The following is a 23,198-nucleotide window of genomic DNA, read 5'->3' as shown; positions in this document are numbered from 1 at the left end:
CCAGCTTCAAACTGAAATGTATGAGTCAGGTGTTTTATGTTCATGTCAGTGACAATGCATGGGAACATTCAAAATCTATTCTCATGAAGAGCAAGAAACACACAATTTATATTTATCAGCATTTTGCTTCAATGCTATTATAGCACAATAAAAGTAAAAATTCAACATTGTAAGGATCCGATTATACTTTGTCTGGAGCTAAATACTTTATCATCATGGGCAATTCACAGGATTCAAACAATAAATAGTGTTGGCATTAACAAAAGTAACTGAACGATGCCATCAGTCCAATTCCAAGCCAGATCAGGTCTGATTTTTAAGTGGAACGGGCGGTGGCAGACCAGTGGCGGAGGTGTGTGATTGGTCCGTCTTCATGGCTTGGATTTCACAGCTGTGGTAAAGACACCAACAATGATGGCAACTACAGTGAAGCCTTGAGCAAAGATACGTCCCCTCATCAACAGCTGGGACTGTCTGGTTTTCCCTTGGTGGAAGGCGCGTAGACCATACATCAGCGCTCCTGCTGTTCCCAAACAACCTGGAGAACACGTGGTTAATTATGAATACAACATATTTATGGGATGTAAATCAAATGGTCGATGTCAAAGTGGTGAGGAGATCGGATTTTGTGTCCAGGTATTCAGAGATGCTTGCTTTCAGGGTGACATGTATTAAGATGAAAGATACTAATTTATGCAACCTTGCAAAGTTTAACGATTATATTTTAATACTAAGACGTGGCATTGATAGCAGTTAAGTACCAACATTAAAGCGTAAGTTTGCACAAATTAGAGAAGAAAAAAAGTTTACCTCTAGTAGTGTCTATCTAACCATGCAGATAGTAGGGTCGGGTAAAAATATCGATCACAGCACGGTATCCCGATATTTTGTGCAGCAATATTGTATCATTGCCCGGATGCCGCGTATCATGTTTTTTGTTATGGATCATTAATATTGCAAATACAAACTGAACTTTTGATAGCAAACTAGAACAAAAAATTCAATTGGGTTTTTTCAGTGAGAAACTTAAATAAAATTGTATCTTATTAGATAAAACATATACCAGGTTTTCCTTTGGGTACATATTTTATCATTTAAATAAGGAAATGAATGCATTACATCACAATATATGTTACTGAAGTACTCTGCATATAGCAGAAGAAAAGAAAAATCTCAGTAATATTATATTGTGACTGAAGTAGCATGACAACATGGTATCATGGGGCCTCTGGTGATTTCCATCCATTTAGTTTTGTTAGAACATTTAAAAATACTTCTCATTTAAAAAAAAGGGGGTACTTTTACCTCTATTACATGAAAAGGGTTGCAGCAAAACTCAAAGGAACTTTAAACCAGCAGTGCATAGTTACTGACTACTATGGGTGATCTTTTCCCATACTTCTTATTTTTTGGTTTGTTTATTTGAGTTACTTGAACCTTGATTGAAGCACAGATTTTAGGGGAAGATATATCTTGTAACTTGAAACCAACAGTGCATAGTTTTTGTTGTTTTGTTGTGACATGGGTTACCTGAACTTTGAGCACATTACAACAAGGGCAACAATGCTCATCAGTTTTTATTATAATGTAAGGTAAAACGAGAAAAAAACAAATCTGACACTTGTAACCAATATTGTTTTTTTTAGGGCCGATATCAATACCCATTGTAAGTAGTTAATGAGCCGATAACTGATATGCTTTGACAATAAAAATGTTTGTGTCATTATTTATAATTTTATATATAACAAACTCCAACAAAAAACTTTCTTTAAATGCATTAAGCAAATGTTTAATCAAATCGGAAACTTTCAACATCATATACAAAGTTCCCTGACCCCAACTTTTTTTATAGAGTGAAAATTTAAATAAAAATTAAGTAACATCAGCTCCCTGAGATTTACCAAGTAAGTGCAGACACTTTCTTTGCACGTTTTAATTAATTAGCTTTATCGGCGATCATTAAAATAAAAAGCCGATACAGATCATCGTCAAGTTGCCAAATATTGGCCCCAATAATCTGTCGACCCCTACTTTAAGTTACCCAAACCTTGAAAAACACTGTTATCCCAAACGTATCATTACAAAATGTGTGGTACTTTTACCTCCATTACATGTAAGAAGTTACAGCACATACTTTAAAGGAGGATATATATCTCGCAGTGCATAGTTACAGAAAACTATGGGTGATCTTTTTTAGTGATGTGGATAACCTGAACCTTGTGACCCTTACACCAAGGGCAACAAGGATCAATATTTTTTCCAATAATAACGTAAGGTCAGACTACTAAACAAATGACACTTATTTGAACAAATTTTGTCAAAGTCATGCATTAAAGGTGACTCACGTCACATGACAATAAACAGTTTCTGGTAACGAAAGTGACAAACGCAATCTGACTAACACACAGCAGATGAGACTTTTCTTTTTGTTTGATGTTAGCATACGCGGTTAATATTTCCTAGCATGCTACAATCAGTGGAGTGTGACTTAGCTTTGTATTTGACCAAACTTGAGCAGAAAAGGACGAGCTGTACCGACTCGCTGCGGAACTTGTGTAACTGTCTTCGCTCAGCTGTGGTACCCAGCTTGTGTAACTCACCTATGGGGACGAAAGGGTTCTCCTTTGTTTTTCGTATGAACTTCTCTTTAAAGGTCTCATCTTTGGCCCTCGGCAGAGGGCTGAAGCCTTCGATAACTGGTGGCTGAGATAAGTCAAATGGCACATGTGGCGAAGATTTAGGAGATTGCTCAGGGACCGCTGGTGCTGTAGTCGCCGCCATGCCTACCTGAGACTGCAAAACAGTAACCAATGAGCTACAGGACTACACTTCCGGCTACACTTTGACCCCACACTTCACAATAAAGGTCCTGATATTTAAAACGTGTGGGAAAATGTGTCAGTATCTCCCCCTGGCGTCTGCCGCCTGCTGCTATTTTACTTCGAAACTCTGCACTGCAACTCTTATTTCAATATATGTGTTTTTATATTTTTGGGTTTTATCTGTTGTTTTCCCACTTGCTTTTTTTAAATTACCTTTTACATGCTTCTTTTATAATGTTTTATTAAATGTGTTTCCTTTCCCCCTGTTGTTGTATTTCAATGTTCTGTGTGAAGCACCTGAATTGCCTTGTTGCTGAAACGTGCTATACAAATAAACTTGCCTTGCCTTGCTGTGCATTATGACCACCATACACGACAGAAAATAAATATGATTCAATCCGTCAACGTTCATTAAAGTGCAGTTCTCTATACATAAACCATATCGGTCAAAATTAATGAATGGGCATGGGGACATAACTCCACAAGTCCCCTTTTAAAAATTAAACTATTAGCATAAGACATGATTCCTTTGTGGTAACTATTGGTCCTAAAATATGAACTCCCCAAATCGAGAATATAACAGCTTTACCATCCACTGGGCAGCTGGCATTTGCACAGAATGATTAAGGTATGATGCACTTTATCCTCAGCGTCTTTTACTGTTGAGTTTTCTTCTGTTGACCCTCTGATTATTATTATTATTATTATTATTATTATTATTATTATTATTATTATTATTATTTATTATTATTATTATTATTATTATTATTATTTTGGTGTTAATCCTTAAGTGTTTTCTAAGGTTGTGTTTTGTTTGTCTGTTTCTCTGTCTTGTTTCTCTTTGTTTTGAACCTGTTTTTATTATGTTGTTGTAATATTCTTGTAAATGTGAGTTGCTTGGTCCTTCAGTTTCCTTCAGGATTAATAGGATTAATCTAATCTAATGTAACTTGTTTTAAGGTGCACCATAAAGTAACATTTTGAACAATAAACTGGAGCCTACAGGCTCATATAAACATTTTACAAATTAAAATATGTTGCAAGGAATTAACCAATCTAAAAAACTGTAATCTATTGTGTCCTAGGACCACATTTTTGTGTGATCATGAGACGTTTGCTATGGACAGGGTGAAAATGTAGCCAATCTCGTTTTAAGACCCCCCCTCTTACCACTGAGTGGCAGTATTGGGTAAACTTCAGCGTTCAGCAATCACTGAATCTCGAGTACCATAGTAGTCTCATATAAGTAATGATGTTGTACTTTACTTTTTATGATGCTGTAGTTTTGTCTCCAACAGCTGTATATTTATTCATTTATTTAATACTCCCTGCTAGATACCCCATTTAGTCTGAGGTCAGGTTCCAACAACATGTTATCCTGATGATGATGATGTCATTAGCCATGACAGTGAAGTAGTTTTGTCAAAAACACAAATGTATCAGCACATATCAATTCTAAATATTTGAAACAGGTTTAACACTCATTTTCCAAAGTTTCGATACACCCCTACTAGCAGCAATGTCTCGCTCTCTTACTGTTAATATTGACTAATTTTCCTGCTGTTCTCTGCTATTAACCAAGGAAATAAGTCAGTGTCAGGGTATAGTCTTGTTATAGTAATGTTTAAATAAAAATTTAAATCGTGTGCCCTCAATGTCATGGTATCATATCAGTCAGAAATTCCAGTATCATGACACTACAGTGAATTTCTGGATATCTCCATAAAAAATAGAGATTTTTGAAACAGAAATGTGATTGTTCTTTAAGGCCAATTTGAAACCTTGAAGACAGATTTCAATACTGCAGCTAAAAAGAAGACTGTCAAGATGCTCAAAATGGAGCCAAATATGATTTAAATCATGAGATGAACTGTGTACCAAGTCATGATATCACTTCAAGTCAAAACATGAAAGAGTAGTAGAGATCATAAAACAGTACACAAATACTTTTCAATCTTTTTATTGAATATTAAGGTAAATATTTCACATTAATACAGGCTACATAAAGTAGAGCCACTATACGACATGAAATTTACTCTCATTTTAACCCTTTTTAGTATGTAAACAATTATACATGTATTTACCACTCTAAAAGGTTCTGATTTCTCTTTCTCTTTAGGTAATCATCATCTAGTTCTGGGCCAAGTTTAAATAGCTACTTCATGTTGAGCCCCCTGCAGCCCAAGAACGGTGTATGTGGGTTTAAGTCAAAATCGCTAAACTACGCAGAGAATGGATCCTGTTGAACAGGTGATCGCGCATGTTTGTTTGCATCATTGGGACACTGAAAACAGCTCTCGCCCAATTTCCTCTTTATTTGTTTGAGATAGGCACATCAAAGAATGGCGTCAAGAGAACTTCCAATTCTTTAACCTCTGCTCTGCACTCTCAGGTCTCTACTTAAGTTAACATGTTGTACGGTTTTCTTTTTTTCGTTGTCTTGTTCGGTCATATTCGTCAGTTGGTTTTTTCATGTTTGCGCTGTGGGTCATGCTGTGTGCGTTTGATTGCTGTGGACGCTGTCTAGTTGACGTGGTTCAGGTGCACATTGCCCACATGAGGTGCCCAGGTACCAGGCCACACCTGAGGGGAGAGAGGAACAATAAGGAGGTATATGTCAGAATGACTGTAGTCAAATATTGTATCTGACTAATGGCAGAAAAACAAGCCCGACAGTTTGGCTCCTGGGGTATGATTAGACAGCATGCGTTTAACAAAAGAGGGCATCACCTGCTGCTGTGGGTCAGAGTTATCTGCATTGTTTGGGACCACTTTGATGATGGGGCTCCATGCGGGGTCACCAGCGTGCAAACCATTGTACATCGGTCCCCCAGGCCCCTCTGCCATGGGAGGATGAGGGGGCAGCATGGTTCCTCCATACATTGACATGGGCATCCCCTGAACACACAATAATATGTCATTTTTCAAAGATGTGTACATGGGAGGGGCAAAGGTTAACATCATCTACAGAGCTACGGCTCTGTGTTACCTTTGGGAAGTCCATGTAACTGTTGGGCAAATGCTGAGGCTGGTGGTAGTTGTTAGCAGGGTTTGCAATGCCCGTGTCATCCTGTTCCATGGGCTGGTGCTGAGAAAAGGCTGACTGCTCCGCCTGCAGCTGAGGGTGCATCATGTGGCTGCTCATCAGGGGCTGGGACCAACCAGACATGGCCTCTGTAACAAAAAACACACAGCAGAGGGTTAAAATTATTAAAGGATATCAGTTACCAATGCAGAGCAAGGTCTTGATCCGATGGAGCGGTTTTTGTGCAGCTTGTTGCTTTTTTTTTCTAGGCAACCACCAAAAAACCCATCATTAAATTCACAAATCTGTAGCTTAAAAGCTGCATAAAAAATAGACAGACGGAGGTCACTTGCTCTGGCTCTGATGAGGGCCAGAGTCCGTTTCTAAATACTAAGTTGGACACAGGAAAACAGTGATCGAGATTCATGTGGGTGAGAGACCACAAAAAGAGGAGACATCATGGGGAGTACCACCAGCTGCTCCAGGAGCCAGACCAGCTGGTTCAAGTCATTTTAAGGATGAATCCGGGACAGTCTGACAATCTGCTGTCAATCATCGGGCCTAATTACACTTGGTATATTGTTAGGAAGAAGTCAACGCTGCTGTTTTTTCAGATATGTCTTGCTGCTTGCCTAGGGCGATGTTGGAAGTGAGCTAATGTTAGTCTAATGCAAACAACACCCGGCACACTGTCATTTGTTGTGATCATAACCACAGAAAGCTGACCTTTCAATTCATCCAAGTGGACAATGGGGAGAAGAAAAAAAACAGCAATGAAATTGGGCACTTTTCCGCTCTGAGTAAAAGTTTTTTCAACTCGAGGTGTTCAGGGCGCGTCCTGCAAAAACGCGAGACGCATAGAGCAGAAAAACATGTTCACAAAATGCAAAAGCAGCAAGAAAAACCTCCTCACTCAATGAAAACAATTACAAAAAGCTGCTCAATGCTGCTAAAACACGCTCTGTCTAAATGACTGAAATATGTGCTTGCATTTAAATCACACTTCTGAGATTTTCCACTTTCTCCTTTGTCTTAATTCCAACAAACCCAAAAGGAAAGCAAAACACCACAGTATTCTTACCTGAAGCACTGCCGACCCCGAATGACCAAATGCCTCCCTGTCCTACAGATGCCGTGTAGCTGGTGGTGAGGAGAGGTGGGTTGACAGAACCTGTCTGCCTGATCCTGGCCAGCCGCTCTGTGCCGATGGGTGGAGGAACTTTGCGGTCCTGCTGCGAGGAGCTGCCCGGCTTAGGCTGGGGAGGAGGGGGCACAGCTGAGGTGGAAAGGGCGGAGGATGACACCGTAGATGGAGGGGGGACAGGAGATTCACCTGGTGGAGAAGACAGTACAGAAAGAAACGGTCAGGGCTAGATCAGACTTAAACATTTGAAAGTATTACTGAAAATATAGAGAGGACCAGAAAACGATCTAGTAAAAATGGTATTCATGGATTTAAAAAGGGTTACAGCTCAGTTGAAGTCCAAATAGATAATTATGGCTGAAAAGTTTGATTGGGAAGGCGAGTGTGAGCCTAGTACCTGACGTGGATGCGCTCCATGGGTGAGGGGAAAAGTGCTGTCTGCTGAATGAGGGCGTGCCAACTGGTGTATGACCGTGCAGATACACAGGGCTGCCAGAGATACTGGTGGCATAGCTGGTCAACGCTGTGGGTGCAGACAATTTAAGAGACAGCTCATTAGTGAGCACATGAAAAAGCAAAATGTACCTCAAAACTTCACCTCACTAAAAAGTGCAAGGCGTTTTTGTTAAGACGTGTTTACAGTGCTTCTTTTTCTCGTGTGTGAGAAAGTTCAGTTTTTCAACACAGTGATCATGTAACTAAATTGAAAAAAGTCATACCGATGGGGCTGTTGACCATCCTCTGTGAGGCAGAGCGGTAGCCAGGGGCTTTGGAGCTGTCTGGAGGAGGTGGAGGCATCATATTCTCCATCTGGCCCATGCTCATGTAGGCTGGTGGGGCTGAGTACGACTGCTCTGGAGGTGATCGAGCTGGCAGGTGGCATGCACCCCACACCTGATTGTTTCCAACCTGCAAGGTGAGTACAATACATCACAAAAGTTAAAATTTATCGGTATGATATTACTGATCATATCTATCTGCAAAAAAGGGGCCAAAATATCAAAATACTACAACATCAAAATCCAGCAGCTTGTTATACAGTTCTTTTTGTATTTATACTGTGTAACATGTTGAGTAATTTTCTACTGCGTGACATCTTACCGTTTACTGTACAATAATATTTAAATGCCATATTTCTACATTTTTTAAGTAAATATACTACACATCATGTGTGTAATTCAGTCATCCTGGGTACTATCAATCATGTACATACAGTATATGTATAAATAAAAGGTGCATATAGTGTATATGGATCTTATTTTGTTATATAATTTTCTTATTTTACTCACTTTTATTTGTATTTTGTAATATTTTATCCTTTTTTTGCATTTTTCTTTGCTTCTGATTCTTGAGCTGCCGTAACGGGAATTTTGTGTGGGATAAATAACGTCTAACCTTATCGTATTTATGCTCCCTCTGTTGTTACTTGAACTCACCTGGCTATTGTTGTCGAAGATGCTGCTGAAGTTGAAGAGGCCTGCAGGACCAAAGTTAGGGGGGATCTGCTGAGGCTTGCCTGCATTGGCCACATGCTGCATCTGTGAACCGTTCATCATCCCCAGGTTAGCAGAGACCTGAAGGGAACCTGGAGCCTGGGCTTGAGCTTGGGTCTGAGCTTGTGGAGGCAAATTTGTCGGCTGGGACGTCTGGTTTTGGGTTTGTTTCGGGGGTTCTTGCTGAGCATTGAAGGGCACGAAAACAGATTGTTGCTGCTGTTGCGTCTGCTGCTGCTGCTGCTGCTGCTCAGGAAGGGAGTAGTAAGGCCCTGGTGGCTGCATACGATGGGAGACTCTGGGTGCAGGGGCTGAGAAGTGGGGTACAGTGTTGTTGGGATGTGCAACATTGTGTGAGAGGACAGGAGGAGGTGCTGAGGGGTGGTGGGAGCTGGGCTGCGGGTTGAGGAGGGGTGGGGGAGCCTCTGTGGATGGTACAGAGGAGGGAGGAGGAGGTAACTGCTGTCGAGGTTCAGGCTTGGGAGGTAAAGCCATTGCAGGGGCAGTGAAACCCACAGAGTTGATGCTCTCACTGACTGAAACAGCCTGGTTCTCTACAGATAGAGAGGGCTTGTCTTTTCCAGGAGGGGCAACGGCACTGGACTCTGTTTTCGTTGGCTGGATGGGGGGCTGTGAAATAGGTCCGACTGGCTGCTGAGCGGCGTTAGCGGTAGTTGTAGTGGAGCTGTGATGTGCAGGAGAACCCGTGCCTCGTACTGCACTGCTGCCACTAGTAGACGTGGCAGCAACAGACACAGGGGTGACGCCAGCAGGCTTGGGGTCGGGGGCGAAGAGCTGTTTTCTGACCGATGAAGGAGTGGGGACGCTCGTCTGAGGATTGTATGGAGTGGGATTCGGGGTGTGAGGCGAGGCGGCAGCTGTAGATGTGTTGGGAGCACTGGTGGTGGTGGTGTTGGTGGTCGTGACTGAGGCTCCTGAGCTGGCCGTGTTGCTGTGCTCACTATGGGTGGAGTTGGGTCTGGCCTGGCCTCCAGTGCTGTTTGTTCCTCCGTTGTGCTTGGGGGAGCTGTTAGCACTGCCGGGACTCACGGGACGCACGGGGAAAGGTCCCCAGGTGCTGGCGGCGGGAGAGAAGGTGCCACCAAACTGGGCCATGGGTAGACGAGGGTGTCTGATCTGGTGCATGGTCTGAGCAGCCAGGAGAGCCAGCTGAGGGTGGGCGTATGCCAAGGGCAGAGACACAGGGAAGGGCTGTCTGACATTCGATGACAGCCCCTTACCGATCTTTCCCCCAGCCTGAGAGGAGGGTGAAGACGAGGATGAAGAGGGCTGGAACGAGACGCCTGTGGAGGTGACCAACGAGCTCAGGGCCTTTGGCCCAGTGGTTGAACCGCTGGTGGCCCCTGTGGTACTGGGGAAGGAAGCTGAGGTCGTTTTAGAGCCTGGGGCTCTGATGTGATTCCTGGGGATCAAATCTTCAAGCTCTTTGGCTGGGTCTTGGATTAGAGCGTTTATCAGTTGTACTGCATACCTTGTAGACTCCGTCCCTCCTCTGAAACAACAAAACACACCACTCAGACTATGTTCTTGTGTTAAACAGTATAAGAATCAAAAGTGATAACATAATTCAGTCTAATAAAGTTTTGTGACAGACCAGAACACGGTTCAAGAATGATGCTTTTTCAGGTCCTCAGTTCAGCGTAGGCTGCACTGCACAGTTAAAGCCCCACTAGAGTGTGTATTTGCATTTACATGATATTGCATATGTTTTGAGTCAATTCTTGACAATGCTGATTTGTCACGCAGTTTGCCAAATACAGTACACCAGTACAGTAGGCTATGACTAACTTGCTTATCAAAGATGATTAGAAATTGACAGAGAATATTAATTTAAAATTAGAATTTGTTTTAACCAAGTTGTTGCAAACAAACTAGCTGCCCATTTCTACTGTCAGTTAAATAGTTAAGCTAATGGGTCGTCATTCAGAGAAGTAACCGAATTTCAGCCAGGGACAGTTTCATGTTCATTTACATTTCCTTTAGGTGAAGGCACTGGAGAAATATTCTCGAACTAATAACTTATATTAGAGTGACAGCTATGGCTATCCACAGAAATATCCATTTTTTTGCTTTTTCACGCACACTGGAGTGGCAATCTGATGAACTATTAACCAAATACCCACTCTCTGCTTGAACATTATCTTAAAAACAGGATGTAATATTGGTGGTAGTGGGCTTTAATTAACTAGTTTTCTCCTATTTTCTGTAGCACATGCAGTTAATTAAGCCTCTGCTGGTGGGTAACATTTTTGCTCTGCCATCGCTGCTGCCTCATTTTTCTTGTGCCATCAACCTTCTCATCTCAATTACAGTGTCTTAGTGCACAGAAAACACTTTGGGCCATGTACTAAAAAATGTAGCCGATGTGCTGGTTTACTGTTTTCACCATTAACAATGTTGGACTGTGACGCAGGCACATCAACCGAGGCCTACAGACACACATTGATCGATCGCACCGCTGTGAGTGGAATCCAGCTGGCCTGATCAACATTTGCCTGAAGTCTCTGTTCTGCATGTAGACTTAAGTCTGTTTCCCAAATTTGTTTGTTGTTCTTCAGCGGTTCTAGTGTCTGTGGTGTTGATGATTTTGGCATCACATTTCAATATACAAAAAAAGTAAAGATGATGAGATGTAAAGCGGTAATAACATTAACCTTCTTCAAATCCTGTGTCCTCATATTTATATCCATGGGCTGAACACTGTAGGAGTGGCCCAGCGGAAATGAATGACATCATCCAAAATGGGGCTTACATGCTTTATGCAACAAACCAACTGTTATACTCCAGCTGCAGTGCTGTTTACAGTCCGCCAGAGGGCAATGTTTTTACCTTATGGTGATCATCCTCTCCCCGTTCTTGTCCTTCTGTTTGTCTACATCAATGTGAGCTCCTGTCACGTCCTGGATGGCTGTGATGTTGCAGCCTCCCCGGCCCATGATCCGAGACACAACAGAGGCCGGCACAGAAAGCTTCTTTGATCTTAAAAAGAAGCAGTGAAATTTTATTATTTAACGTCCACACTGGCAGATGGAAACGCTACTGATGATAGCTTACATTAAATTATACCCTTAAACCAAAATAGGTAAGTGCAGAAATTTAAGGACCATCTTTTTTGTTTCTTTTTAAATGTGCACATTTAGTAAAATCTGGTCCTGTCAATCAAAAGTCCTGTGAAAGGTTCTAATATAAAACAGACACAATTAAACAACTGACCTTCTGACGACCTCCTTCCAACCTTCTTCTCTCTTCTGGCCTCTCTTGGGGCTTGTGAGGCTGAGCTTACTGTTGGGTGAGGTGACGGGGAGAGCCATGGTCTTGAATGGAGAGGGCAAGGAGTTGGAGGTGGAGTCGCTCGTATCCAGAGCTCTGTGAAAAAAAAAAGCAGGAAAAGTTCGGGATTGATTGGATTATAATAATAATTAAATCAGTTATTTGTCATGTTGTTGGGCATTTACAAAATGTTTTAAAATAAGTGAGAGGTTGAAGTGCGAATATAAGAATTTAAAGAGCTTTTATATCATTCTGTAGCTTTTTAGTCGTGTTTCTCATGCATTCATATTCAAACATTCAAATTTAGGTTGAGGTACATATGTTTAAGAGTTTTCCCAAGCCCCTCTTAAAACATTTCCCTACATAACCTGACATAGGTTTCATGCTGACGTTGCTACATGTAAACCCCCTAAAGCCGTTTTGTGCCTCCTTGTGAAAGAGCCAAGCCTTTTCGAAATTGTGTTATCGATTTTATCGACGCCATGTTAGTTCAGATCCAAAAGTCAAACAGTAACACAAAAAAACTAACCAATCAAAGCAGCGGTAGACCAACAACTCTCATGTTCAGTAAAATTACTGTTTTTGTCAAAGGAGTCCGGTGGCTTTGAAGCCAGCAATGTAAAAAAATTCAGTTACCTGTCAGAAAGGGCTGTCTGACAGCAAGAGATGAAAATATTACACGGACAATGCCCTACTTCAAAAAATCCTAACAACCCCTTGAGATATCATTATCATCAGTGCTCGCCGTTCTGACCTCTGTCCCTGCTTTTTGCTTACGGCTGAGTGGGCGTTTCCATTCGAAAAACCCGGAAAAGAACACAGACGGACTTTCCTTTTAACAACACTTACTGCACATATTTCATAGAGACTCACTTTTGCGTTGGTTTTGAGATGGAGACTGTGACCTTGTTGTCCACCTTGCCGTCAATCTGCGGCTGAGGACAGTGTCTCTTCTCGGGGCCGCGCAGGAGGCCCTGGGCCGCTCCTGAGGAGGGGACTGAGGAGGAGGAGGAGGAGGAAGAGGAGGAGGAGGAGGAGGCGGAGGAGGTGAGGTCAGGGAGGTAGTTGAGCTCCTGACTCTTGCCCCCGCTGCTGCTGCTCTCACTGGCACAGTCGGTGCTATCCAAGGGGTCAGAATCGCTGTTGCCACCTGTCACTCCCCCACCCCCGCCCCGTGGCTCACCGTGGATCTTGTTCTTGTCAGCCTTGTGCTGTGCTAGTGCAACCTGCAGAGAAGACACATACACATCCTCGTGTTGAGTTTTTCACAGAAAAAAAGCTGCTTTTATTCTTGATAATAAAATCTACAAAGCACATTGTGAATCAGCAAAGACAAACAATACTCCTGATAAAAACAGGAGTGCTCACCTGCGGATCCTGTAATATGATGGGTTCATTAGGCGAGTCCTTGGTCTTGTTCTTTTTGTTCTTGCGATTGGTGCTTGGAGTAGTTGCCACACTCGCTCGCTTCTTCCCAAAAGCTGTAGTGAAAGTAGTGGAGGTGGCAGATATACCAATGGTGGTGGTGGTGGTTGCACTGGGAGGCTCAATAGGAACGTCAGCTTCTGAGGGGGGAATGGGTAAAATACACACAGTTACAAACCATGTAATTCTAGCACAAAAGAACTAAGTAATACAAAACTCAAAAACAACTCTGCAGTCTCGTAACTTAGAGCAAAAGTCATGAAAAGTTACCGTCAGCTGAATCCTCCTTCTGCTCCTGCATCTCAGAGAAGTCCTCCTTGGTTTTCTGCCCCTCCTCTTCCTCCTGCTTCCTCTTCTGCTCCTCCTTCTTCTTCTTGCGTTTCTCCTTACGCTTCTCACGTTTAGCAGCCAGGGCCTGTTTCTTGCTCTCCTCTCGGGACTATAACACACACATAAACACAGTTGTATAAAAACTGTTTGCCCGCGTCAACTGTATGCAATGTAACCAGGAGGCCTTCCATCAGTCAGAGTATATTTTAGCAGCCTGAGGTGGCCTTTTGGAATTGTTTTTAATAAGAGTGAGGCGTTTTGCTTTGGAGTTGCTGCGCGGGTCTTGGTTTTAAGGAAGGCCCTGTACACCTCGAGATGAAAAAAAAAAAAAAGTCAGCTCTGAGCAGATAAGCACCCATCATCACTGGCATCTTTTCCCTTTGTCCCATCAGATGAATTACGAGGCGGGCCTTCTGTGGTGGCGATGACAAGTGCTAGCGTACATGGTTTGTGTTAAGCTAATGTTATCTCATTTTCAACATTGCCCGCAGCAAGCTGCAAGGCATGTCTGACAAACTGTAGCCTCAAGTACTTTTTATCATTTTACTAACTTCAAATCTCTCACAAACCATCATCCAGGCAAAGAAAGACTTTTCTCTCTCTGAGGGTCACATGTACCCAAAACCAATCTCTTATTTCCTTGTGTCCAACATACTGTTTGGGAACATCCTCTCACCCTTAATCCCAGCCAGAGACGTGGCCTCTGCAGCGCCATTTTTTATGTAGATTTTAAGATACAGATCATTGAGTTTACTTTACCGCAAAATAGCAGTTATGCTAAGGACAGTTGATTTGGTGGTTGCAAATTTAGTGGTCTGATCGAAGGTTTATCATCCCAAAGAACAGCTATGCAGTCTGACGTTACCTTCTCCAAGTCTAGCTCCTTGAGGAGAATGCTAGCATTCTTGTTGGCCTCGGCCGCCTGCTGGTCTTTGGCTTTGACGATAGTCTCCATGCACTGATGGCACTTCTTCAACAGCTCCTGCAACAACAGGAAACCAACAGTTTAAGTTCTGCTAACATCTTTAAGTCAAATAAATGAGGCAGACTGATGTCTGAAGAGGAAATCAACCTACTTTGTCAGCGATGGTGGCAATATATCTCATGCACTCAATATCTGATGGAAACTGGTTGACCTCCTTCACAAGATATTGCACCACCTTCACATGACCCTGAAAAGTCAAGTCAAACGGTTAGTAACCAGAGGCTTGCCAAAGTGTAGCGTAACACACAAACTGTCAGGGTTCTGGTGAGCTCTGCACCTTTCGAAAGGCAGCCATGAGTGGGGTGATTTTGCGGTTGTCGGCTGCATCCACATCAGCACTGGCATGCACCAAGAGCTGGACCACGTCAAAGTGACCGCCGTTTGCCGCCAGCCAGAGAGGGGTGTTCCCTTTCTTGTTTCGTACATCGATATGGGCACCCCTGCAAAGACAGGAACAAGCATCGTCTTAAGGAATCATTGTGTGAAACATGTGTTGTGAAACATTGTGGCAAAAAGGGCAAGGACGGCAACAGGCTGAATCTATGGGCGACGTCTGATTTTAAAAAAATGTGCCTTCATGTTTCTGCTAAAACTAACATTCAAATGTAAAACATGAGTGATAAAACAACAACATACAGTTGCATTGAAAACAGCAAGACTGGGCATCAAACAACTCACAAAACGGCAGGAAAATTATAATCTATTCCAAGGCCTTAACAGTTAAATCCCCAGTTGCTCGTGTTGTTGACTATCTCTTAAGAAAACCAGAGTATGGTTCTGTGGAGAAACACCTTACAGCACTCACCTGTTGATAAGCAGCTCACAAAACTTGTAGTGGCCCTTGTCAGCAGCAATGGTGAGGGCAGTGTCACGGGATGAGGGAACAGGGGGAGCGTTGACGTCGGCGCCTTTGTCCAGTAGCACTCGGCCTACCTCTGCGTAACCTCCTGAAGCTGCCTCCATCAGAGGAGTAAGACCAGTCTGCATGAACAGAGAAGTCACTTAGCAAGAAGGCTGCATCATGGTCCAAGGCAGCATGGACCCACAATATTTAAAAACATATCCATTAAGTCTGGAAACTGGAAATCTAGCTAATGTGATTCGGACTCCTTACCTTAGCACGGTGCTCTACGTTGGCCTTGCGATCTAACAGCAGACTGACGACCTCAGCCCGCCCCTGGAAGCAGGCCAGGGTCAGAGCTGTGTTTCTGTTGGTCTCAATCTGGGCGTTGATGTCAGAGCCCATATCTAACAACAGCTTCACTGCCGGTACGTGGCCATTCATGGCTGCCAGCATCAGAGGAGAGATTCCCAGCTTACTACCAGTCCTGGTGAGAGAGTAAATATATAAAATGTTAAGAGACCAAAAAACAAAATAAATAAACTGTTAAATGTGCACTAAAAAGCATATCATGAATCACTGAGTGTTTGTCTTGGTTTTAGTACACATCATTGCTTTACTGTGATTTAGAAACTTAGCATGCATTTTCACTTTTTGCCATACTGCTTTTGTCAAGGGTGCAGCTGCTATTAAACCTTGGTTTTGGAGTTACTGCCTCACTGTTTTTTTTTCTCACTTCTTATTTATAACAGAGTAAATCACGATGCTATCACTTCTGGGTGTGGCTAAAACCCAAAGGCACATTTTATAAAGATGTTGTATTGGTTTGGCACAAAAAGTGCAACCTTATTCACTTTCAGGGACTAAAACCATTCAGTCAGGGGGGAAGGCGTATACCCTGATAATGAATTTAATATGGACAGACATGTTTCACTCCTATCAAGGGGCCAAAGTGAATACTTCTTCTCGTGTTCTTGTCACTCACCTGGAGTTTATCTCAGCTCCAGCGTTGAGGAGTATCTTGATGATGTTGACGTAACCCCCAGATGCGGCCAGGCTGAGAGGCGTGTAGTCGGAAACATTGCGGTGTTCCTTGTTAGCTCCCCGAAGCAGCAGCAACTCAACCACCTGACCGACAAAAGGGGACAGATGCAAAGTTAAAGCCAGGAAAAAACTACAGGAATGTCACTATTGTAAAGATTAACTGAAAGACAATCTGTCTACCTCCTGGCGTCCCCCTGAGCAGGCCAGGGAGAGGGGCGTGTCTTTGGTTCTCTCTGACTGAGCCTCAATGTCACCCCCTTTGTCCAGGAGCACTTCCACCACTCCTACGTGGCCAGCAGTGGCTGCCAGGATCAGAGGAGTGAAACCTGTGGAGAACAGAAGCAATATGAGGGTTTTTTTGTTAATTAAAGAAGTATTTCACTGTTCTACAGTTCAAACTTGGCTGTCTATGTAGTAGAAAGGCACAAATACTTTTGAGATTGGTGCCACGTGACATGAGAAAACAGAGGAAAAGGGGTGTGGTGTTTACTTTTGCTCAAAAAAACAGAAAACCTTCAACTACCAGAATGCACTGCACAACACCAGACCAATAAACACTCCTGCTGGTGGACTGTGTACAGCGAGCTTGTCCATTTTCACACAAGAAACAGTATGACACCTACTTCCTGTTCACGTATTACAGCCAAACAGTGAACCAAAATATGGTTCTAGGAGAGAAATAGGCAATACAATAACAAAATTTCTGACATATTTGATCAGTTTGATCTGAGTTAGGTCTATCATGAACTATAATCCAATTCACGCCTCTCCTACTGTTCATAATTCCATGAAAAAGCCGTTTTATTATGGTGCTTTCATACCTTTTTTGTCCCGGTGCTCAATGTTGGCTCCCCGTGCGATGAGGACAGACACAAGCTCCTCATGTCCTCCTGCACATGCCAGCGTCAGCGCTGTGTCATGGTTACTCTCCGTCTGTGAGGAAAACAATATTTCTTAATAAGGTAAAGGACTTTGCGCATACATGTACTCGCTTACATTGTCATTTTGAGGATCTCTAATGTCAAAATCAGCACTGCGTCTTACATGTGCATCAATGTCAACAGAGGGGTAGAGGGGCAGGACCGAAGGGGGCGAAGCGATGTTTGCGGGCATCTGTGTGGGTGGCTGGGACAGGGGTGTGGGTGAGGTTGTAGTGTTCAGCATGGGCACACGGCTGCTCACAGCTGTAACAGAGAAAAAAAAGTGGGATTTAGCAGGTACTTGCATCAAATAAGAACAGAAAGAATTAAAAGTCAAAAGCAAAAACAAGTGCGTTTACCTGCCATGATGTCATCGAGCGTGTCTGTGAGCGTCTGTGCAGGTGTAGCTACCATGAGCCCATCTGGGGCCTGCTGAGGTATCATTCCTGGGCCTAACCCAGCCAACTGTTGACCCTGACCCTGCTGCTGTTGGCCCAGCATCTGCTGCCCCACCAGTACCCTCTGCAGCTCTGGGCTGGTGCTTCCTGGGTAGTCTGCAGGGTTGTAGTCTGGTAGGGGTTGGATAGGGACGAAGGCAGCCTGTAGAGGCGGAGGGGGAGGCTGGGGCTGGGCCTGTGGTGAAGGAGGAAGAGGTGGCTGCTGTGGCAGCGGTGGCCCATCCCTGTAGAGGATTGTGCCCACCTGAGGAAGCTTGGGGTAATCATCCTCTTCTCCATCTGCCTCTTCCTCTGAGCCCTCCTCTTCGTCATCATCTTCCTCTTCCTGAAAATATAATAGAAAATACCTTAAGTCTCCAGGTTTGATATGAGGAATCAGAATTAACATATAACAACATAAAATCAAAATCACTGAGAGCTTCACCTCGTCCCCTTCCTCTCCTGGCTGCTCCTCTTGCTCCCCATCTTTGTTGGCCTCTTCATCCGTGTCAGAGCTGGTGTGGAGCTGGGCACCTGTCGTGGTGGGAAGCGACCCCGGAGCGGGCGTCGTGCTTCCGGGACCCGGGCCTGGGCCCTGGCTCTGTCCGGCCTCCTGCTCCTCCTTTAAACCCTTCGCCTCCATGTACTCTTTGGTGAACTGTTGCTGTGTTTTCAGCTGCAGCTGGCGCTCCACCTTCTGCAGCTCCTTCAAGATTTTCTTCTTCTTCTGCACCTAAGTGGGGAACAGCCACATCCTTGTTTGCCTTATTTCTGATACGTTGCTTTGCATGCAAAATAACATACAAGTGTGAATTTGCCGAAAAGGACAAAGACATCCATCTCACTCAAAGTTCTAAAAACAAGATTTAAAATGGGATCAGATCTTAAACAGATGATGGATTATACCTGCTCCTCTCTGCTCTTCTTCAGCTCCTCAATCTTGTCTTTGGTGAGCGGCTCCCCCTGAATGAGCTCTAGCGACTGAAGCTGGGCCTTCTCAATTGCGCTGATTCTCTGTCCCAGCTCGTTCAGCTTTCCCTCCGTCTCCTCCACAATGCACTCTAGAGGTTGGCACAAGTGGAAGGGCGGCAGAGGCTCGGCTTCAGGTCCCCGACCAACTGAGCTGGGGACACCGGGTTGAAGGGCTGCTTGTCTCTGTTTGGACGCGCCTGGATTTGAAAGACAGAGATCCAAATGGTTAAGGACTGGGATTCGGCTGACTGTAAAACGCCTTAAAATTGGGAAGATAACAGTTAAATATCTGATTTAAGTCAGCAAATTTGTGAGTACACACACTGGCTGACAGTACTCGAGGCAGTAATTACCTTTGCTGGAGACGGGTGGGGGAGTGGCGATGTTTGATGGGGCTCGGTCGGGCTCCTGAGGGGGCACTACCATGGCGAGAGCTTGGAATGGGACACGAGGAACCTGATATGGCAGAGAGCAAGTTAATTCTAAGCAATCAAAAACAACTATTAGATCTGCCTCTCATTGATCTATTCCCCAGAAGAACATTCATAAAAAGTGTGATTTCTTGCTGAATTTACCTGAGAGGCATCTTGCGAAGGGGGAGTGAGCTGGGAGAGGTCGGGGGCTGGGACAGACAGGATGTTGTTGGGGTAGTCCAACAGGTAGGACACCACATTAGTGTGGCCACCCTTAGCAGCTTCTATCAACATGGTTGAACCATCCTACAAAAGAGAAAACATGCACAGGTTAAAGTACATGTTATTTTACACACACAAGGACAAGCAGAAATATTCAAACTGGTCGTATTTAAATCCAGAGTGTGTGCGTTACTTTGAGTCTGTGTGTAGGATCCGCCCCATGTGCCAGCAGCAGCTCCACCACAGCCAGATGTCCTCCAGCACAGGCCAGGGACACCACTGTGTGGTCATTATTGGCAGTAGCTCTGTTCACATTAGCACCTGGACAAGAGGAGAAGAAGAGCGAAGACATGAATTCACTTTGTACGATATGAGTCTGATTATTACAGTCACAAAGGAAAACTTTTTCAAGCCTCTAACCCAAAGGAATTAGGGATAAATCATGTATAGAAAATATACCTTATACCTTTATTAGGATGGTTAAGCCTAAATAAAACGTTCTAAAAAAATCTTGTGTGTAAATTTACAAATACAAGCGCTATCATGATTAGTAATTAATCTATTACTTGTGTCATATAGAAAGGTCAATGCATCAGTGCACAAAACGTGCGCATTTCTTTAGCACTTTCATATTGATCAGCCTATGAGAATAAATCGTTCCAGGATGAAGCATTTTTTTTTAAATCAATTAAAACTCATCTTCAAGCATATTTCCAGCTTTTGATCACAGCATATGTATGAGATATGGAATTGTCTGAATTTCAGGGATCCCACACATTTTCATAGACAAAATTTCCAGGCATTTTCAAACATATCAGATGAAATTATTTAAACATAATTTCAGTTAGTGGACATATGTGAAGTGAGAGACGGAAGGCAGGGAAAAAAAAAAACTTACCTGATGGTAAACAAACCATCACAGATCGACACATATTAAAGCAACATTAACTAAATTTGATATTATGTCACATTACCTGCACGTTTATTCACAGAAGATAACATTTTCATTATGCACAACATAATTCTAAGACTTTTCCAAAACTTTCAATGGTTTTTACTAATTCCATGACTTTTCCAGGCCAGGAAATTGTGACTGTGGAATTCCATGACTTTTCCAGATTTTCCATGACACTAGGAACCCTGGAGTTTAACAAATCTGCTTAAAATGGCCACAAGCATGTATCAAGAATTTTTATCTTGATTTTACAAGAAAGAGACTCAAATAGCTTTTTCATGGCTTTGGAGAAAAATCAAAAGAGCGGCGTTTTTCTTGAACAGCTAGTCAATTACCCACCTTTGCTGATAAGAAACTGCACTGTACAGAGATGTCCCGCCCTTGCTGCCTTCATCAAGGGTGTCCGCCCCCCTTCAGACTCATGTTCCTATATGACAAAGGTGAAGAAGTGTTTGTTGAAGTTTAGTCTAGTCCAGGGGGTAATACAAGAGAAGTAGGAGTTATATTTGTCCAGAAATGTGACTCAACAAGAAACTGTTGCAGTAGTTCTACAAGCCTTGCTTAACACTATAGCAAATGACTCAGACTTCATGACACATCTAACCTGGTTTTGGTGTTGTCTGAACCTATGAGAAACAAAGGGACAATGTTAAGTGATGAAGAGGATTTAACAGTTTGGCATACCAAGTTGGCTCCAGCTTGCAGCAGCACATCTGCCACATCAGTGTGTCCATTCTCACACGCATACGTCAACGCTGTGTCACCTGTTGCCGTGGTGGCATGAACGTTTGCCCCTGCATGACAAACCCAAGAAATTAGGATTGTAAGCACAACGGTATGACTAAAGCATACTCTTTGTTCTCCTTTCCTCAAGCTCACCTGCAGCCAGTAGGTATTTAACCAACTCCAGATGGCCTTCCTGTGCAGCCTCCATGAGAGGCGTGGAGCAACCCAGCTCAATGTCAGCGCCTGCTTTGATGAGGAAGTCAGCCACTTCCAAGAAGCCTCCGCAGCATGCTAGAGTCAAAGCCGTCTCCTGCGTCTCCTCTGTCTGGGCATTGATGTTAGCACCTGGACAGCAACAAAAGAACAGTTAGTGATTAGTGACAGATTTGTTTTCATAAAAGGCAAAACAGGCACAAAAAATCATGTCAATATCATTTCAGAGATCACACTCTTGATTACCCTATTTCTGCTGGAATACACACATATAAAGAGAGGGCTGATCAGGTGTACTGAAGTTAAGTTTCCATTTCCCAGATGGAGGAGCAAATCTTGCTTACCTTGAGCCAGCAGCAGTGCTACCATCTCTTCGTGGCCTTCTCTAGCTGCCTCCATCAGAGGTGTGTAGCCTTCATCATTCACCTGGGCACAAAAAGAGGCGTCCACAGATAAGAAAACATAAGGGCGAGTATGACTCACTGTAAGATTGCTGTGTGTTGTGGAACTGGGCTCGTCTTGCGTGTCTGTGAACTCTCACAGCGGATGGAACATTTCAACCAGCCAGTCGTTTTACACAGACACTGTGGTCGACATCTTTGCATAAGATGTGTGGTGGGAGGGGAGAGATCATAATAACTTGAAGCACTCAGCCTGGCATCTTTTGTCCAAGTCTGCTACTGCTGAACTCTTTATTTATTAGGATTAAATAACAGAAATGAAATATGACCAAATCATTTTCAAATTTTCACTCTATCTAGCATTTTTTTTAAAGATTACCAAAGCAGCTTGTTTTAAATGTTATTTAAATGTCAAGAACAAATTAAATTCCCATTCCCATTAGGAAAGAATTTATTATCTAAAACGCTAATTCCTATCCATATACTAAGACCAGAGCTTCAAAAGTACTCGGTACAATAATCCCAATAGTAGGAAGGTAGTAAGACTGTCGAACAGTTAAAGGCTGCTCCTCACAGAAAAATCTCTGCTGCAGAATGTGTGGAATCAAAAATTGGCACACAGCTTCATAATTCATATTTATAAGACAACTGCAGCCTCTCCTGTATTTTGCGGTCTTCTCCGAACTTGTGCTGGTATTTAGGTGTCTGTGTCTTTACACACCTCCTCCAAGTTGGCTCCTCTCTCTATAAGCAAGGCTGCCAGCTCCACGTGTCCTCCACAGGCTGCGAGGGTGAGGGGTGACTCGAAGGAATCGGCTGGCATGTTGACCTGCGCACCGCTGTCCAACAGCAGCCGTGCCACCTCCACATGGCCGTCCTGGGACAGCGAGACACACAGAGAATGTAGAGATAAGCACCTGAATAAATATGTGGGATCACTTTTCAATTAAACCAATATCCAGTCACGCTGCATGAGCTCGTGAATCTCTGGGCTCGTCACGATTCAGTTTTAAAGCAGCATGCTATAATTCAGTTACAAAACAACTCCTAATGACTCCAAATGAAACAATATTTTCCTTCAATGCTTTTGTGCTGTATTGCTTCATTCACAGCAGTGTAATCATTTATATCCATGGAGGAAGATGGAAATATGATGAACATAATCCAGCTTTCTCAAAATTATTTGCTCCATTTATTTATTTAAAAACCGGACACATCCTTTCCAAAATTGGACTAGCCTCCGTTAAAAGAAAACATATCATCAAACTTTAGGTGAGGTGGTTAAAATCATTCACGTGACACAGACATTTAAAGCCTGTGCTTTTTCCCAACCTGAGCACATAAATACATAACTGTTCTGTCAAAGTGATTCAGAGTGTCAGCACTGAAGGTGTGCAGCTGCTCTGTTGTCAGTTTAGACATCGCATTAGCTTATCCAAACTTTTATTTTGAAGTGGCTGTAATGTTGGATGTGTACTCTGACAGTGATGCAAAAGGCAGTCTATAGATATACAGTGTGACATAAAATTATGGCAATTT

At 43.2% G+C, this 23,198-nt stretch overlaps 2 protein-coding genes across 5 annotated transcripts in view; both read right to left on the bottom strand.

Annotated features, from left to right (window-relative positions):
* Positions 1-19: 19 nt before the first annotated feature.
* higd2a (HIG1 hypoxia inducible domain family, member 2A) lies at positions 20-2,983 on the bottom strand. Its single transcript, XM_042493015.1, has 2 exons — positions 2,601-2,983; positions 20-538 (listed from the first exon to the last, which is right to left on the bottom strand). Exons 1-2 carry the CDS (start codon positions 2,779-2,781, stop codon positions 372-374), a joined length of 348 nt encoding a protein of 115 aa, XP_042348949.1. The 5' UTR covers positions 2,782-2,983; the 3' UTR covers positions 20-371.
* A 1,783-nt stretch (positions 2,984-4,766) lies between these two features.
* Positions 4,767-23,198, bottom strand: part of ankhd1 (ankyrin repeat and KH domain containing 1) — a 32,951-nt gene continuing 14,519 nt past the window's right edge. For 2 of the 4 annotated variants that reach the window (XM_042493777.1, XM_042493779.1), the window contains exons 8-39: positions 22,381-22,542; positions 21,603-21,684; positions 21,199-21,390; positions 21,004-21,113; positions 20,659-20,746; positions 19,558-19,685; positions 19,305-19,448; positions 19,083-19,185; positions 18,664-18,926; positions 18,203-18,490; positions 17,680-18,103; positions 17,445-17,584; positions 17,222-17,333; positions 16,581-16,726; positions 16,342-16,484; positions 15,630-15,843; positions 15,321-15,496; positions 14,793-14,955; positions 14,607-14,702; positions 14,396-14,512; positions 13,471-13,639; positions 13,144-13,340; positions 12,649-13,001; positions 11,719-11,871; positions 11,335-11,484; positions 8,428-9,997; positions 7,711-7,900; positions 7,389-7,514; positions 6,929-7,180; positions 5,812-5,996; positions 5,553-5,720; positions 4,767-5,405 (exon numbers count right to left, since the gene is read on the bottom strand). In XM_042493777.1, the coding sequence (XP_042349711.1) occupies positions 5,346-5,405; positions 5,553-5,720; positions 5,812-5,996; positions 6,929-7,180; positions 7,389-7,514; positions 7,711-7,900; positions 8,428-9,997; positions 11,335-11,484; positions 11,719-11,871; positions 12,649-13,001; positions 13,144-13,340; positions 13,471-13,639; positions 14,396-14,512; positions 14,607-14,702; positions 14,793-14,955; positions 15,321-15,496; positions 15,630-15,843; positions 16,342-16,484; positions 16,581-16,726; positions 17,222-17,333; positions 17,445-17,584; positions 17,680-18,103; positions 18,203-18,490; positions 18,664-18,926; positions 19,083-19,185; positions 19,305-19,448; positions 19,558-19,685; positions 20,659-20,746; positions 21,004-21,113; positions 21,199-21,390; positions 21,603-21,684; positions 22,381-22,542 (6,864 nt within the window). In that variant the 3' untranslated portion in view covers positions 4,767-5,345. The remainder of the gene's footprint in view (positions 5,406-5,552; positions 5,721-5,811; positions 5,997-6,928; positions 7,181-7,388; positions 7,515-7,710; positions 7,901-8,427; positions 9,998-11,334; positions 11,485-11,718; positions 11,872-12,648; positions 13,002-13,143; positions 13,341-13,470; positions 13,640-14,395; positions 14,513-14,606; positions 14,703-14,792; positions 14,956-15,320; positions 15,497-15,629; positions 15,844-16,341; positions 16,485-16,580; positions 16,727-17,221; positions 17,334-17,444; positions 17,585-17,679; positions 18,104-18,202; positions 18,491-18,663; positions 18,927-19,082; positions 19,186-19,304; positions 19,449-19,557; positions 19,686-20,658; positions 20,747-21,003; positions 21,114-21,198; positions 21,391-21,602; positions 21,685-22,380; positions 22,543-23,198) is intronic. The other 2 variants (XM_042493778.1, XM_042493780.1) reach the window with 1 other exon arrangement.

Source organism: Plectropomus leopardus, chromosome 9, assembly GCF_008729295.1.
Source record: "Plectropomus leopardus isolate mb chromosome 9, YSFRI_Pleo_2.0, whole genome shotgun sequence".
NCBI lineage: Eukaryota > Metazoa > Chordata > Actinopteri > Perciformes > Serranidae > Plectropomus > Plectropomus leopardus.
Note: the sequence above shows the minus strand (reverse complement) of the source record. Positions and strands in the feature narration are given on the sequence as shown.